Raw genomic sequence first — 15,247 nt, forward strand, 5'->3', positions numbered from 1 at the left:
GTTAAAGGCAGTTTTTCCAAAATATAACAGTCTGGGTTCAATTCCCTGGTGCCCATGTAAAGCCAGATGTGCAAAGTGGTGCATGCATCTGGAGTTCGTTTATAGTGGCAAGAGGTCCTGGAGCATCTCTCTGTCTCTTTGTCTGTCAATATAAATAAAAAATTAAAAAAAAAAAAGACCTTGTACTCAGAACCCGTCTGTAATGGTTAGGATCTTGCACCCCAAAATCCGTTACTCTGGGTTTGAATCTTAGCCCTCCCTATCTGAGTGACCTTAGGCAAGTCAGTTAACCTTGCTGGCCTCCTGTTCCTCATCTGGAAAGTAGGTATTATTATTTTTAATTTTATTTTTTATTATTGACCACTTCCATCGTTATAGGCAGTAAAACGTAAGTCCCTCCCCCCTCACTTTAGGTACAATTATTATTAATATTTGTCCCTCTTTAGAATTTCTTTAGGACTAGCTGGGCTATAGATAAACATGAAGACCTTTAGAACTGGGCTAGGGAGATGGGTCAGCAGTTAAATGTGCTTGTTTGCAAAGCATGTCGGCTCAGGTTCAATTCCCCAGTCCCCATATAGAGCCAGAGCCAGATGCACACATGCATCTGGAGTTCCTTTGCAGTGGCAGGAGTCCCTGGTGCACTCATTTTCTCCTCTCATTCTCTCAAGTAAGTAAATTTTTTTCTTTTATTTTAGACAGGGTGTGACAGAAAGGGAATTGGTGCACCAGGGCCTCAGCCACTGCAATGGGACTTCAGATGCTTGCGCCACCTAGTGGGCATGTGCAACCTTGCGCTTGCCTCACCTTTGTGCATCTGGTTTATGTGGAATCTGGAGAATGGAACATGGGTCCTTTGGCTTCACAGGCAAGCACCTTAACTGCTAAGCCATCTCTCCAGCCCCTGATTTTTTGTTTTCAATCCGAGAGAATTGGCTCCACAGGACCTCCAGCCATTGCAGTTGAACTCCAGATGTGTGCATCACATTGTGGGCATGTGTGACCTTGCATGCTTCTGTCACCTTGTGCGTCTGGCTTATGTAGGACCTGGAAAGTTGAACATGGGTCCTTAGGCTTTGCAGGCAAGCGCCTTAACCACTGAGCCATCTCTCCAGCCCTAAATAAATTAAAAAAAAAAAAAGATCTTGGGGGTTGCAGAGATGGCTTAGTGGTTGAGGCATTTGCCTGTGTTTGCCAGATGCACAGGGTGGCACATGAGTCTGGAGTTCAGTTGCAGTGTCTGGAGGCCCTGGTGCACCCATTCACTCTCTCTCTCTGCTTCTCTCTCTCTCAAATAAATAAATAAAATAATTTTTTAAAAATATTAACTTGGGCCTGGCATGGTGGTGCACTCTGGTGGGAGGCAGAGATAGGGTCGCTGTGAGTCTGAGGTCAACCTGGGACTACAGAAACAGTTCCAGGTCAGCCTGGGCTAGGGTGGGACCCTAATTCAAACACAAAAAATAGACAAGGGCTGGAGAGATGGCTTAGTGGTTAAGGTGCTTGCCTGTGAAGCCCAAGGACCCAGGTTCAGTTCCCCAGGACCCACGTAAGCCAGATGCAACAGGTGGCGCATTCGTCCACAGTTTGTTTGCAGTGGCTGGAGGCTCTGGCGCGTCCATTCTCTCTATCTGCCTCTTTTTCTTTCTCTCAAATAAGTAAATTGAATATTTAAAACAAACAGAAAAGAGTAAGAGCTTGTCTATAATCCCATCACTCTGGAGGCTGAGGCTTTGAGTTGGAGGCCATTCTGGGCCACATAGTGAAACTCTGGATTTCATCCCCATCATTGCAAATAAAAAAAAAAAAAAAAAAGAAAAAGAAAAAGTAATTTTTTTGTTTGTTTTTGTTTTTCAAGGTAAGGTCTCACTCTAGCCCAGGTTGACCTGGAATTCACTATGCAGTCTCATGGTGGCCTCAAACTCACAACCATCCTCCTAACTCTGCCTCCTGAGTACTGACTGGGATTAAAGGCATGTGCCACCATGCCTGGCTAAAGTAATGTTTTCTGGTTGTCTTTGGCTGTTTGTGCCTATGTCCGTCTTTGCATCTCACACTTCTTTCCATCTTGTTCCTTTGTCTCTTGCTCTGTGGGAATCCTTGATTCTGGCCACATGCAGACTTCCTTTTCAAATTCCTGGTGATCGGCAGTGCAGGAACTGGCAAGTCATGCCTCCTTCATCAGTTCATTGAGAATAAGTGTGAGTTTCTGGCAGGTGTCCCTGGGAGCCCTGAGCTATGGCTGTGGGCACGGTGTGGGGAGTCGGTGAGGTGGGAAGGGAAGGGCTGGCGTTCCATATGGATCCAGCCCTTGGCTTGATAGATGGTCTCTGCTAAGCTTTCCACCGACTCAGCAATGAAAGGAGAGGGGGTTTGCAGAAACAGGAGGCCTGAAAGCTTGGGGGTTCCCCTGGGACTCCACACTACCCCCTCTCTTCCTTCCACTCCCAATCATGCAGAACTCTAACCACCCCATCATTTCCTCTCCCCCTCTCTTTCCCAGTCAAGCAGGACTCTAACCACACCATCGGTGTGGAGTTTGGATCCCGGGTGGTCACCGTGGGGGGCAAGACTGTGAAACTACAGATTTGGGACACTGCCGGCCAGGAGCGGTTTCGGTAAGTGTCCTGGGGTCCCAGGAAGGGAGGAGGAATGGGGAGAGAGAAGGGTGTGGAGGGTCACTTGAGGCCACTGTAGTTGGAGTGAGAAGAGTCTGAAAGGGTAGGGAGGACATGGGGGAGAGTGAGGTGGGTCCATGTTGATGAGGAGAGAGGGGGTCCTGGAGAGAGGAAGACAGCTAGAGGGCATGAAGAAACTGGGGCTGCACAGATGGCTCAGTGCTTTACGGCACTTGCTTGCAAAGCCTGCCGGCTCAGGTTCATTTCCCCAGTGCCCACGTAAAGCCAGCTGTAGAACGTGGCAAGCGCCTCTGAAGTTCATTGGTAGTGGAAAAGGCCCTGGGGTACCCATACTCACTCACTTTCTCCCTCTCTTCCTGTCTCAAGTCAATATATAAAAATACTTTTTAAAAAAGCTGGGCGTGGTGGTGCGTGCCTCTAAGCAGGAGGCTGAGGCAGCATGGTCACTGAGGTGGAGGCCGGCCTGCTGCTACGGAGTGAGTTCCAAGGCCAGCCTGGGCTAGAGAGAGATCCTGCCTAAAAAAAAAAAAGGAAAAGAGAAAAAGAAGCTGGGGCCGGTGATGAAGGTCTGCGATCTCAGCCATGCAGGAGGTTGAGGCAGGAGAACTTTTGAGATCCAGGCCAGCCTCTGCAACTGACTTATTTTCAGAGTTTATTTATTTATTTTTATTTTATTTTATTTTTTGGTTTTTCGAGGTAGGGTCTCACTCTAGCCCAGACTGACCTGGAATTCACTATGGAGTCTCAGGTTGGCCTCGAACTCTTGGCAATCCTCCTACCTCTGCCTCCTGAGTGCTGGGATTAAAGGATTTTCAGAGTTTAAAAATAGCTGGTACTGTAGCTCTGTTGTAGAATATTTGTGTAGGATAGGGTAAGGCCTCAGTTTGAATACCATGTTGGAAGAAAAGAAAATGAGAGAAGGGAAGGGAAGCTTGGGATGTGATGAGGCTTACTGGTAGAGTCCTTGCCTGGAATCTGCTAGTGACGGCCTGAGGCATGGCTCATCCTAGCATTCTCAAGACCTGGTTGCCATCCTAACACCAGGGATGAGAAGAAAGGAGGAGGGGAGCGTGAGTGAAGAGTAGAGTTTAAGAGAGACCCAAGCTGGCCGGGCGTGGTGGCGCACACCTTTCATCCCAGCACTTGGGAGGCAGAGGCAGAAGGATGGCTGTGAGTTTGAGGCCACCCTGAGATTACATAGTGAATCCCAGGTCCGCCTGAGCCAGAGTGAGAGAGAGACCCTAAACTAGGAAGAGACAGAAACATGGTAAACAGGTAAAGAGAGGAGAGATGGAGAGGCAGGGAGGGCTGGACACAGGAGGCTGGGGAGATGTGTAGGCCTGGTACACAGAAGGTCTTTGGAAAACGTTTGCAGACACAGAGACTCTGAGAGAGTCGGAGAAAACAGAGAGAGTGGGAGAGAGAGGCAGAGAAATCCTGGAGAATGTAGGAATACAGTCTCTGAGGAGACCTTAGCAGCTTCCCAGTGAGTATTTACGCGCAGGCTGATGGCATGAAGTGCAGACATCGGGACAGGAGGTAGAGAGAGACAGGTTCGCGACAAGTAAGTGCTCAGTAAATCTGTATAAATCGCTTGCCTCAATGCCCTAGGGATTCAGCTTGGTGAGACAGGGAAATCCAGAGTTGGTCATGTTTGGAAGGGAGTCTCCATGGACACAGAAGGAGAGGGACAGGCAGACATTATCTAGCACGTGGCCAGAGCCATGCAGAGGAGAGATGCCCAGGAAGCGAACGGAGGAGCGAGCAGGGCGGGCAGAGGTGAGCAAGGCAGAGACAGGACAGGTGGAAAGAAGAGCATGGGCGTTAGAGTGGACGGGCTTCTCGGGGCCCTGAGCCCTGCGGTGGGAGGCTCAGTGGATGGTTGAGGGTTCACGGTCTGCCTGGGCTACACCCAGTTTCAGGCCAGCATGGGCATATTAGCAAGATCTTGACTGAAACGAAGATAAAATAGGGCTAGGATGCAGCTCAGTGGCAGAGCACTTGCCTCGCCTGTACAGAACCCTGGGTCCAGTCCCCAGCACCACCAAGCATGGCATAACACACCTGTAATTCCTGTACTTGGTCAGGTGAGGCAGGAGGATTGCCTCAAGTTTGAGGCCAGCGTGGGCCACATAGTGAGTTCCAGACCAGTTGTGGTGATTCTAAAGGCCATCTGGGCTACATAGTGAGACCCAAAGCAAACAGGAAAGGAAAGAGGGAGGGAGGGAGGGAGGGACGAAGGAAGAAATCGAGATAGGCTGTGAGGCAGAGCCCACCACCAGCCCACCAGTCCACGGCCAGGTTTGGGGAGATGGGCCAGCCGTGGAGGGGTCCTGCGAACCACCAGTCTCTCTCCACAGAGTGGGTAGTACCTGGGCAGATCCCAGCCTTGAGGGTGACTGGGTCCCCCTGGCCCCACAGGTCGGTGACGCGCAGTTACTACCGAGGGGCAGCTGGAGCCCTGCTGGTGTACGACATCACCAGGTGGGTGCGGGGCCTGGGCGGCCTGGGCGGGGCACGGGCGGCCCCTCCCTTGTGCCACTCTCCTCTTCTGTCCCTCCGTAGCCGAGAGACGTACAACTCCCTGGCTGCCTGGCTGACTGACGCCCGAACGCTAGCCAGCCCCAACATCGTGGTCATTCTCTGCGGTAACAAAAAGGACCTGGATCCCGAACGTGAGGTCACTTTCCTAGAGGCCTCCCGCTTTGCCCAAGAGAACGGTGAGGGTTGTGCTGTGGACCAGGGTGGGCCAGAGGGGTGGGACATGCGCCTTCTGGCTCTGGATGGGCTGTTTTGAGTGTGTGCCGTTGAAGGTGGCACTGTTGAGCTGTGAGACCCCTGGGTGAACAGGGCTGCCCTTTACGCCCTCCCTCGGTGACACAGAGTGGTTCCGGTTTCCACCATGGTGGGGGGGGGGGTTGGCTAGGGCTCCAGTTTAAGGGTAAGGCTGCAAACTCTCATGGCTGTGGGGAGACACACTTGTGAACATTTGTGAAGGAGATGGGCCAGGGTAGAAGCTGGGGCTGACGCTGGCTTACAAGCCGCACCAGAAGGTACGCTGTTGGGCTGGGACGTGGCTCAGCAGCAGCGCGCTCACCTCGAGTTCCCCAGTGAGGGGCCGGGGCTGAGGTCGGGGCAGAGTGCCGTCAGACAGGGGGTCCTTGCTTCCACCCTGCTGGTGTGGCGAGAGAAAGTAAACGCTTGTGTAAACTCATCTGAGGGCTGGGGACTAGCTCACTGGTTACAGGTGCTTGCTGCGCAGTCCTGCTGCCCAAAGCTTGATCCCTAGCACCCACGTAAATCGCAATGCACTATGGCACGCACGTCTCTAGTAGTGAATCTTTGGCATTGAGGAGGAGAGCCACGAGAACCTCAAAGCTCACGAGCCAGTCTCAGCGGCAGAACGAGAGCGAGACTGGCTCAAAGGAGGGCTGAGGAGGGTTGGGCATGGTGGTGCACATTGTCAACACCCACACCTGGGATGCTGAGGGAGGAGGATCGCCAAGAGTTCGAGACCAGCTTGGGCTAGAGTGAAACCCTACCATGGGAAGGGGAGGAGAAGAAAAGTTGGAGAGGAGAACAGACACAAAGTAGGCAGAGGTAGGAGGATCGCCGTGAGGTGAAGGCCACCCAGAGACTACATAGTGAATTCCAGGTCAGCCTGGACCAGAGTGAAACCCTTACTGAAGAAAACAAGTATGTGTGTGTACACACACATATATTTTTATTTATTTTGGTTTTTTGAGGTAGAGTCTCATTCTAGCTCAGGCTGACCTGGAATTCACTATGTAGTCTCAAGGTGGCCTTGAACTCACAGTGATCCTCTTACCTCTGCCTCCTAAGTGCTAGGAGTAAAGGTGTGTGCCACCACGCCCAGCTTAATTTTATTTTATTTTTTAATTTTACTGATTTGAGAGAGTGAGTGTGGGTGTGCCAGGGCCTCCTGCCATTGAACAAACTCCAGACACAAGTGCCACTCTACATCTGGCTTTACTGGAGTCCTAGGGAATTGAAGCAGGGTTGAAGGGTTTTTGCAAGCAAGCAGCATTTACCACTACTCCATCTCCCCAGCACGGCTCCCACGTTACCTTTTCTGTGGTGCTCCTGAGCCTTGGGAGGGATGAAGGGCTGTTTCACTTAGTGCTGAGCACTTAGCCATCACTACTCAGCGCCTTTAGTCACTGCCATCTGACAAAGCTTCTGTAACCAAAGTGAGAACAGCACCAACCTAAGGGCACAGCTATAAGTATTTAAAGGGCACTTTGGTGGGCACAACATACCCACTTAGCCAAACAGCAGTAGTAGCTTCCTCCCTAGGGCCTGCAGCCTTCTCAACCATAGGTTTTTGAGTAGGTCGGCTTTGCAAACAAGTAACTAATGATGGAGCTGTTTTCCTAGCTCAGTTTTTTTTTTTTTTTTTTTTTGTGGTGGTAGTTTTTGTGTTTTCAAAGCAGAGTATAGCCTGAATTTCACTATGTAGTCCCAACCTGGCCTCAAATTCAATGATCCTCCCACCTGTGCCTCCCAAGTACGAGGATTAAAGGCATGCGTCACCACACCTAGCTCCAGTTTTGTTTTTTTAAATATTGATCTATGTGAGAGAGAGGCAGAGAATAGGCACACCAGGGTTTCCAGCCACTGCAAGCAAACTCTAGGTGTGTGTGCCATGGTGATCTTATCTCTGCCTCTGCAGTGCTGGGATTAAAGGCGTGTGCCACCACACCTAGCTTTTTCTTTTTTTCTTTGAGGTAGGGTCTCATTCTGGCCCAGGCTGACCTGGAATACACTATGTTGTCTCAGGATGGCCTCGAACTCTTGAACTCTCGGTGATCCTATCTCTGCCTCCCAAGTGCTGGGATTAAAGGTGTGTACCACCATGCCCGGCTTTTGTTTTGTTTGAGACCTAGTCTTATATATGTACCCAGGCTGACCTCAGAACTGTTACGTAGTTGAGGCTGACCTTGAATTACTGATCCTCTTGCCTTTGCCTCCCAAATGCTGGGGTTACAGAGGTGCACACACTGTCCAGCTTGCTCTCCTCCCATTCTTCACCGCCCCTGCCCCCCCCCCCCCCGCCAGGTTTAGAGGTCTTGCCACCAGGGAGATGTGAGTTTGATTCCTGCCTGTCATTTGTCCACTGCGAGGCTCTGTCGTGTGGCCCATGGGCTAGAGGCTGATGTGAATGGAGCTGGGGACACAGTGACGAAGTCAGCCCTCCCTGAGGCGAGGCCCTCGTGGGGCAGTGAGCGGGTGCAGGAAGGCAATCCTGCTGCTGACACTGTCAGCCCGTGGAGATGATGGCCAGGTGGTGAGGCCCAGGAGAGTGCTGGAGCCTCGTGGAAGTGTGGGAGGGCTTTCTGGGGAAGATCCTTGGAAGCCGAGCTGAGTAAATGCACCGGGGAGAGCAGAGAGGCTGCACTCCCTGCAGAACTTGTGGGCCCCAGGTGATGGCCAGAGTGGTTGGAGCCTTTGAGGAAGGGGATGTGGAGCATGCATGCGGCTGTGGGGGGTGGGGACTGACCTAGGCCCTGTCCCTCTAGAGCTGATGTTCCTGGAGACCAGCGCTCTCACGGGCGAGAACGTAGAGGAGGCCTTCCTGAAGTGTGCACGCACCATTCTCAACAAGATTGACTCAGGTGAGGCCTGCGTGGTGTGCCTGGGGGGCGGGGGGCAGGGCCCCAGGGAGCTGACCAGCGAAGGGCTTCTGCCCCTCCCCACAGGCGAGCTGGACCCCGAGAGGACGGGCTCGGGCGTTCAGTGTGGCGACGCGTCCCTGCGCCAGCTGCGGCAGCCTCGGAGCGCTCAGGCCGTGGCCCCGCAGCCCTGCGGTTGCTGAGACCTGCAGAGCCAGGTGGGCTGCTGGGATCCCTGTTGTGGCCGGGGGTGGGGGGGCACCCCAGGCAGCCGTCAATTCATGGAAAATGCGGCAACAGGAGAAACTGACACGCCCAAAGAAACCCATGAGCCATCTTCCCAGCTGTGGGGGCCCCGTGTGCCGTCTGTGGCCCAGACCCCTGCCATTCTCAGCGTGTACCCGGCCCTCCCTCACTGCCAGGCCCTGGGGAGGTAGCGTGGGTAAAGCTGGCCACAAACAACCCTGCCCACGAGCCACTGACATTTTCTTGAGAGGAGACGTAATAGGAACGTGTACACAAGTTATGCAAGTTATCCAGTAGTTAGGGTGGTGAGAGCCACGGGGGAATATTCCATCAGATAGGGTGGGTGGGGATGGAGGAGGAATAGCTTTAAACAGGACCCTGAGGAAGGTCTTGCCGAGAAGGTGACCTTTAAGTGGAGTCATAAAGCAGGGAGGGAGGAAGGCAGGGAGAACAAGTTCAGACACCCTGGGGTGGGATCGAGCCTGTGTGGGTGACGAAGACCCGGACTGGCACGGGGAGCACGTGTCTGTGGGGAGCATAGCAGGGGCATGGGGCCGGGGGGGGGGGCGCGGCTGGTTATGCTACAGGTGAGAGGGAGCTGGAGGGGGTTCTCTGAGCAGAGGAGAGAGGGTCTGACTGAGCACTCCATAGTTCTCTGCAGGAGAGGAAGAGATTGGGGTGCGGGGGGGGGGCAGTGATGATTGGATGCCAAAAGGGTCTGCTGCAGAGGCTGGGGAGCTGGAGGTGTGGCTCAGTGGGTAGGTGCCTGTCTAGCACACACAAAGCCCTGGGTTCAGTCCCCAGCACCACATAAAGTGGGTGTGACGGTGCACACCTGTAATCCTAGCATTTGGGAAGGAGAGGGAGGAGGATAGAAGTTCCAGGTCATTCTCTGCTTCCTATCTAATGCAAGACCAGCCTGGGATACGTGAGAGAGAGAGACATTGAGGGAGAACAGCTGGGTGGGCAGAGGGGGGTGTCGAGAAGTAGGTAGCGGGTTGGTCTTGTCTCCAGTCATGTTGCCTCTTGTGACAGCTGGTGGATCTAAAGCCGTCCGTGGTCCTCAAGGTCTGTGGGACATGGTCGAAGCTGCTGAGCCTGGTGGGTGACCCGTGTGTGGGGACGGGGCCCCCAGCTGCCACCACTGCGGCTCCTCTCTTTGTGCTGTCTCAGCTCTTGCCGTGTTCTCGTCCCCTTCGCCCTGTAACCTCCTCTCTTCCTGCAAGAAGCCTGTCTCTTCCTTTGTGCGTGGTCCAGATCCCTGGCCAGTCCTCTGGGCCATCCCTGCAGATCGGAGCCTTCCCATCGCTGTGGCTGTGGTGTCTTGCTAGTTCTTCTCCCGGTACTTCGCATCTTCCTCTCTCGGGCACAATTCTTTGGACACGGCTTTTTTTTTTTTTCTTTTCTTTTTGAGGTAAGGTCTCGCATTAGCCCAGGCCGACCTGGAATTCACTGTGTAGTCACAGGCTGGTTTTGAACTCACAGCAATCCTACCACCTCTGCTTCTTGAGTGCTGGGATTAAAGGTATGTGCCACCACGCCAGGCAGTCTTTCCTGGTTTTAATTGAGACTAAAGTCACACAACATAAATTTAGTCATCTCAAGAGTACACAGTTTGGAGGCATTCAGTCAAGTCACAAAGTTGTACAGTTCTTTCTCCCTGTCTAGTTCCAGAACACCTTCGCTGCCTTCAAAGGAAACAGCACACATTGTGCATCCATTTTCCAGGGTCTGCCAGAAACCAACCATCTGCTTTCTCTCTTGTAAAATATTTTATAGCCGGGCATTGTGGCGCACACCTTTAATCCCAGCACTCAGGAAGCAGAGGTAGGAGGATCACCATGAGTTTGAGGCCACCCTGAGAGTACATAGTGAATTCCAGGTCAGCCTGAGCTCGAGTGAGACCCTACCTCAGAAAAACCAAAATCAAAACAAAACAAAAAGGTGTGAGAAAAAAGTTTAAGATGGGGCTGGGGAGATAGCTCAGCAGTTAAAGGACTTTGCTTGCAAAGCTTGCTGGCCTGGCTTGGAGTCCCCAGCACCTATGTAAAGCCAGATGCAAAAGTGTGGTGCATACATCTGGCGTGTGTTTGCAGTGACAAGAGTTTCTCATGCACACACGCACACACACAAATACATTTTAAAATTATAAGAAAGCTGGGTGTGGTGGCGCACGCCTTTAATCCCAGCACTCAGTTGGAAGCAGAGGTAGGAGGATCGCTGTGAGTTCAAGGCCATTCTGAGACTACTGAGCGAATTCCAGGTCAGCCTGGGCTAGAGTGAAACCCTGCCTTGAAAAACAAAAGCAAAAAAGCTGGCATGGTGGCGCACACCTTTAATCCCAGCACTCGGGAGGCAGAGGTGGGATTTCTGGGAGTTTGAGGCCAGCCTGAAAATACAGTGAATTCCAGGTCAGCCTGAGCTACAGTGAGATCTTACCTCAAAAAAACAAAAAACAACAACAAAAAGACTACAAGAAAAACAAATATGTGTTCTTTACCTCCCCCCACTATATATATGAGAGAGAGAATAGGCATACCAGGGCCTCCAGCCACTGCAAATAAACTCCAGACACGCGCGCCACGTTGTGCATCTGGCTTATGTGGGTTGGGAGGAATCAGACCTGGCTTCACATTTACGTGCCTTAACTGCTAAGCCACTTCTCGAGCCCCTACCCCCTTTGTTTTACTTGTGCACATGTATACACATGGAGGCAAGGGACTGACATAGCATGTCTTCCTCTGCTGCTTTGTGTGTGTGTTGGTTTTGTTGAGGCAGTCTCGCTCTAGCCCAGGCTGGCCTATGTAGTCTCAGGGTGGCCATGAACTCACGGTGATCCTCCTACCTCTGCCTCCCAGGAGTGCTGGGATTAAAGGCGTGCGTTACTATGCTGGGATCCATTGCTCATTTTATTGAGGCAAGTTCTCTTAGTTGAACCCAGAGCTCACTAATTGGACAATTTGCCCTGGGATTCCCCTGTCTGTGCCACCCCAGTGCTAAGGTTACTGGCAGCCTGTCATGCCCACTGGCTTTGACCTGCGTGCCAGGCATCTGAACTCTGCCCTCACTTTTGTGCAGAAGGGCTTTCTCTACTCCCTCCCTCCCTCCCTCCCTCCCTGCCTTTTCCCTTCCTTCTCTCCTCCATCTTTCTCTCTCACTCGCTCACTCCCGTCCTTATGAGTAGAGGGCAAAACTGAGAAGGCCCAGGTATCAGGGAAGCACACTTAGGTCTTGGCTGGTCTCCCAAGAAAAGCCAGGAAGAGGAGGAAAGGCTACACTTTAACAGCTAGCACTCAGAAGAGCTGGCGGGCTTGGCAGTATGGACCTACAGTGTCTTTGGGACTGGGCAGCCCAGGCCAGGGTCTAACTCAAGGCTATTGTCCTGCTTCAGGAGGATGGTAATATTATCTGGAGGCCTGAATGCTGCGGTTATAGCCATGTCTGGATACATTTTATTATTTTTAAAATATTTTATTTATTTGAGAGAGAGAGAGAGAGACAGAGAGAAAGAAAATGGGCATGCCAGGGACTCTAGCCACTGCAATGAACTCCAGATGCACGCTCTACCTTTTGCCTCTGGCCTTCGTCGGTACTTGGAAATCAAACCTGGGTCCTTAGGCTTCACAGGTAAGTGCGTTAACTGCTAAGCCACCTCTTCAGCTCAAGGGGTCCCATGTGTCTGAAGTTTGTTGTCAGTAGCTAGAAGTCCTGGTGTACCCATTCTCTCTCTTTATCTGCCTTTTTTTTCTCTCTCTCAAAAATTTTAAATTATTTATTGAAGAGAGAGAGAAAAGAAGCAGAGAGGCAGATAGACAGTGGGTGTGCCAGGACCTCCAGCCACTGCAAATGAACTCCAGATGCATGAGCTACCTTGTGCATCTGGCTTACATGGGTACTGGGGAATTGAACCTAGGTCCTTTGGCTTTGCAGGCAAGCGCCTTAACTGCTAAGCCATCTCTGCAGCCCTGTTTAAAAACAAAACCAAAAAAAAACCTACTGGTGGGCCTACCAGTGCCCCCCCCCTTCCAGGCCATGCGTGGCTATACATTGAAGTAATTGAGTGTTTTTTTTTTTTTTTTTTGAGTTTTTGAGGTAAGGTCTCACTCCAGCTCAGGCTGGCATGAAATTCACTATGTAGTCCCAGGGTGGCCTCAAACTCTGCAATCCTCCTACCTCTGCCTCCCGAGTGCTGGGATTAAAGACATGCGCCACCACGTCCAGCTTAGTTGAGAAGTTTTAAAAGATGCTGAGGTGCTGGAGAGATTGCTTAGTGGTTAAGGTGCTTGCCTGCAAAGCTGAAGGACCCATGTTTGACTCTCCAGATCCCATGTAAACCAGATGCACAAAAGGTGAGGCAAGCGCAAGGTCGCACATGCCCATTAGGTGGCGAATTGAGTTCAATTTCAGTGGCTGAGGCCCTGGCATGTCATTCTCCCCCTCCCTCCTTCCCTCCCTCTCTTCCTCTGGTAGTCTTTCTAAAAAAGTAAAATAAAAAATAAAAGCTGGTGATACCCAGGACTCATCCCAGAGATTCTGAAGTAATTTCAGGATTTCTAGAAGCTCCCAGGTAATGCTGTACCTAGGCCGGGGAACAATCGCCGATTTAAGGGATCCAGTTTGGAGAGCAGTGGAGGGAGGCCTGGGCCTTCAGGGACGTAGAGGGACACAGAGGGAGGCAAAGGCGGAGGCACTCTTGAGTTAATCTGGTTTTTGTATTTGGCTTGCTGTGTTGCTCGGGCTGGCCTCCCTCTCCTGAGTTCTGGGATTACGGGTGCACATGCCCCACACCTGGGAGGGACGCAGTGTTGGATATTGACAGCTCTCTGAGGCAAGACTGACCTGTTGAGAGAAAGCGCCTCCCCCCCAACACAGCCAGACAGTGGAGGGACTGGGGGAGAGACAGGTGGGTCAGGACCGTACTCAGAAATGAGACAGATGCCAGCCGGACAGATGGGAGACTCCGTCCCGATCATCGCACCTTCTCTTTCAGCTTCCCAGCTCTCCAGGACCAGCCTTGCCATTCCGGCTGGGGCCCAGACCCAGGAGGCCCCAGGCCCCAGGAGGCTGTGCCCCAACCTGCCCAGCCCCAGGAAAGCTGCCCCACCACTGCCACCTGTCCTCCTTCCCTGGCCTGGTGGGGCCTGGCTTTGGGGCAAGACTGAGCCACGGGGGAAGGGGGTACCCCTACCTGCTGCTGCTTCCTCTGTCTTGGCTCACCTCTGTCCTGAGCCCCTGTACCCCAAGAGCTCCCAAAGCCTGAGACCAAGGCCATTTGGCCCCATCTTCCTGCCTGGCCCTGCTGCCGCGAGTACGAGTTATTTATTACCTGGAGGCCTGTCTGTTGGCCCGCCCCGCCCCTCCCTTCTCCTCCCCTCATAAAGCATTGTTTACACCTGTGTCTAAGCCTGTCATTTGGAGATACACAGGAAACCTAAGTTCCTGGTGGGATTGTAGTGGGTCTTGGTTTTAGGGGCCATATTCCTGGGTGGGACATGATTTGGGGGATGCGGAGAGTACATCACAGCTCATATGCTTCCTGGGGAGTCAGTTTGTTATTGCATGTAAGTTTTTTTTTTTATTTGAGAGGGAATGGGCATGTCAGGGCCTCCAGCCAGTGCAATCAAAGTCCAGATGCATGCACCACTTGTGCACCTGGCTTACATGGATCTTGGGGTATTGAACTCCGGTCCTTTGGCTTTGCAGGTAAGAGCCTTAACCGCTAAGCCATCCCTCCAGCCCGTATTTGGCTCTTTTACACACTGCACGAAGACGGGCGGGGGCTAGCGCAGGAACCCTCTAGACTGCGGGTCTTTGTGCAACACTAGTGGTCACACTCGATGCCAGTGAATCTCCTTGCACCCAAGGTGAACTCGTGACCTCTTCAGATGGTCTGCGGGAGACAGTTTGGACACCCCCCAGTTGTCCACCCACCCAAGTCAGTGGCTCTGGATGTCTAAGCCTAACTCCACCAGCTAGCTCTAGGAGTTGGCTGAGGGGGTTGGGCCATGCAGATGACCTTGCCTCCTCCAGGGCCCGTCCAGGAGTGGAGCCTAGGCTGGAGGACCAGGCTCTGTGGTCGAGTCCTTGCTGGGTTTGGATTCAGTCCCCTTCACTAACTAAACCCAGGCTGGGGCTAGAAAGATGACTCAGCAGTTAAGGCGCATGCCTGTGAAGCCAAAGGACCCAGGTTCGATTCCTCAGGACCCACGTAAGCCAGATAAACAAGGCGCGCATGCACCTGGAGTTCGTTTGCAGCAGCTGGAGGCCCTGGCACGCCCATTCTCTCTCTCATAAGTAGATAAAATATTAAACCCAGGCTGGGCCGCTGAGGAGGAGCTGGTCTTTTAGCGTCCTCTGCACGGTCCCAGGAGTGTGACGCCCACGGTAGTCCCCGGGGGGCCGGGAGGAGCGGTCACGGACACAGGGCATTTGCGGGACATCCGTCGCCTGCGTCGGGAAAAGCGCTTAGGCCAGCGGCTCACGCGTGCACCTGCACACCTGCCGTCCAGGCCCGGCGCGGGGCCCTAGCCGAGAACCCGCCCTATGTAAATACTTCATTTGCATAGCCAATGAGAGCCCCGGGTCGGGAGCTCCTCCCGGCTCCCCTGACAAGCCCCGCCCCCGCGGCGGCCCGCCCGCCACAGCGAGAGCGCCTGTCTCTGCCTGGTGGTGGGCGGGGCGTGCCATGCAAATGAGCCCCCGCTGCGCCGGCGCGCGCGGCCGCCCGGG

At 52.9% G+C, this 15,247-nt stretch overlaps 1 protein-coding gene across 1 annotated transcript; it reads left to right on the top strand.

The window, feature by feature from the left end:
- Positions 1-2,110: 2,110 nt before the first annotated feature.
- Positions 2,111-13,916, top strand: Rab4b (RAB4B, member RAS oncogene family; the record flags this gene model as incomplete). The annotated part of the gene is made up of 7 exons (XM_045134171.1): positions 2,111-2,201; positions 2,504-2,618; positions 5,061-5,123; positions 5,205-5,359; positions 8,180-8,275; positions 8,360-8,490; positions 13,509-13,916. Coding segments are annotated over 6 exons (636 nt in total), but the record flags the coding sequence as incomplete, so codon positions are not given.
- Positions 13,917-15,247: the final 1,331 nt, after the last annotated feature.

Source organism: Jaculus jaculus, chromosome 14 (assembly GCF_020740685.1).
Source record: "Jaculus jaculus isolate mJacJac1 chromosome 14, mJacJac1.mat.Y.cur, whole genome shotgun sequence".
NCBI lineage: Eukaryota > Metazoa > Chordata > Mammalia > Rodentia > Dipodidae > Jaculus > Jaculus jaculus.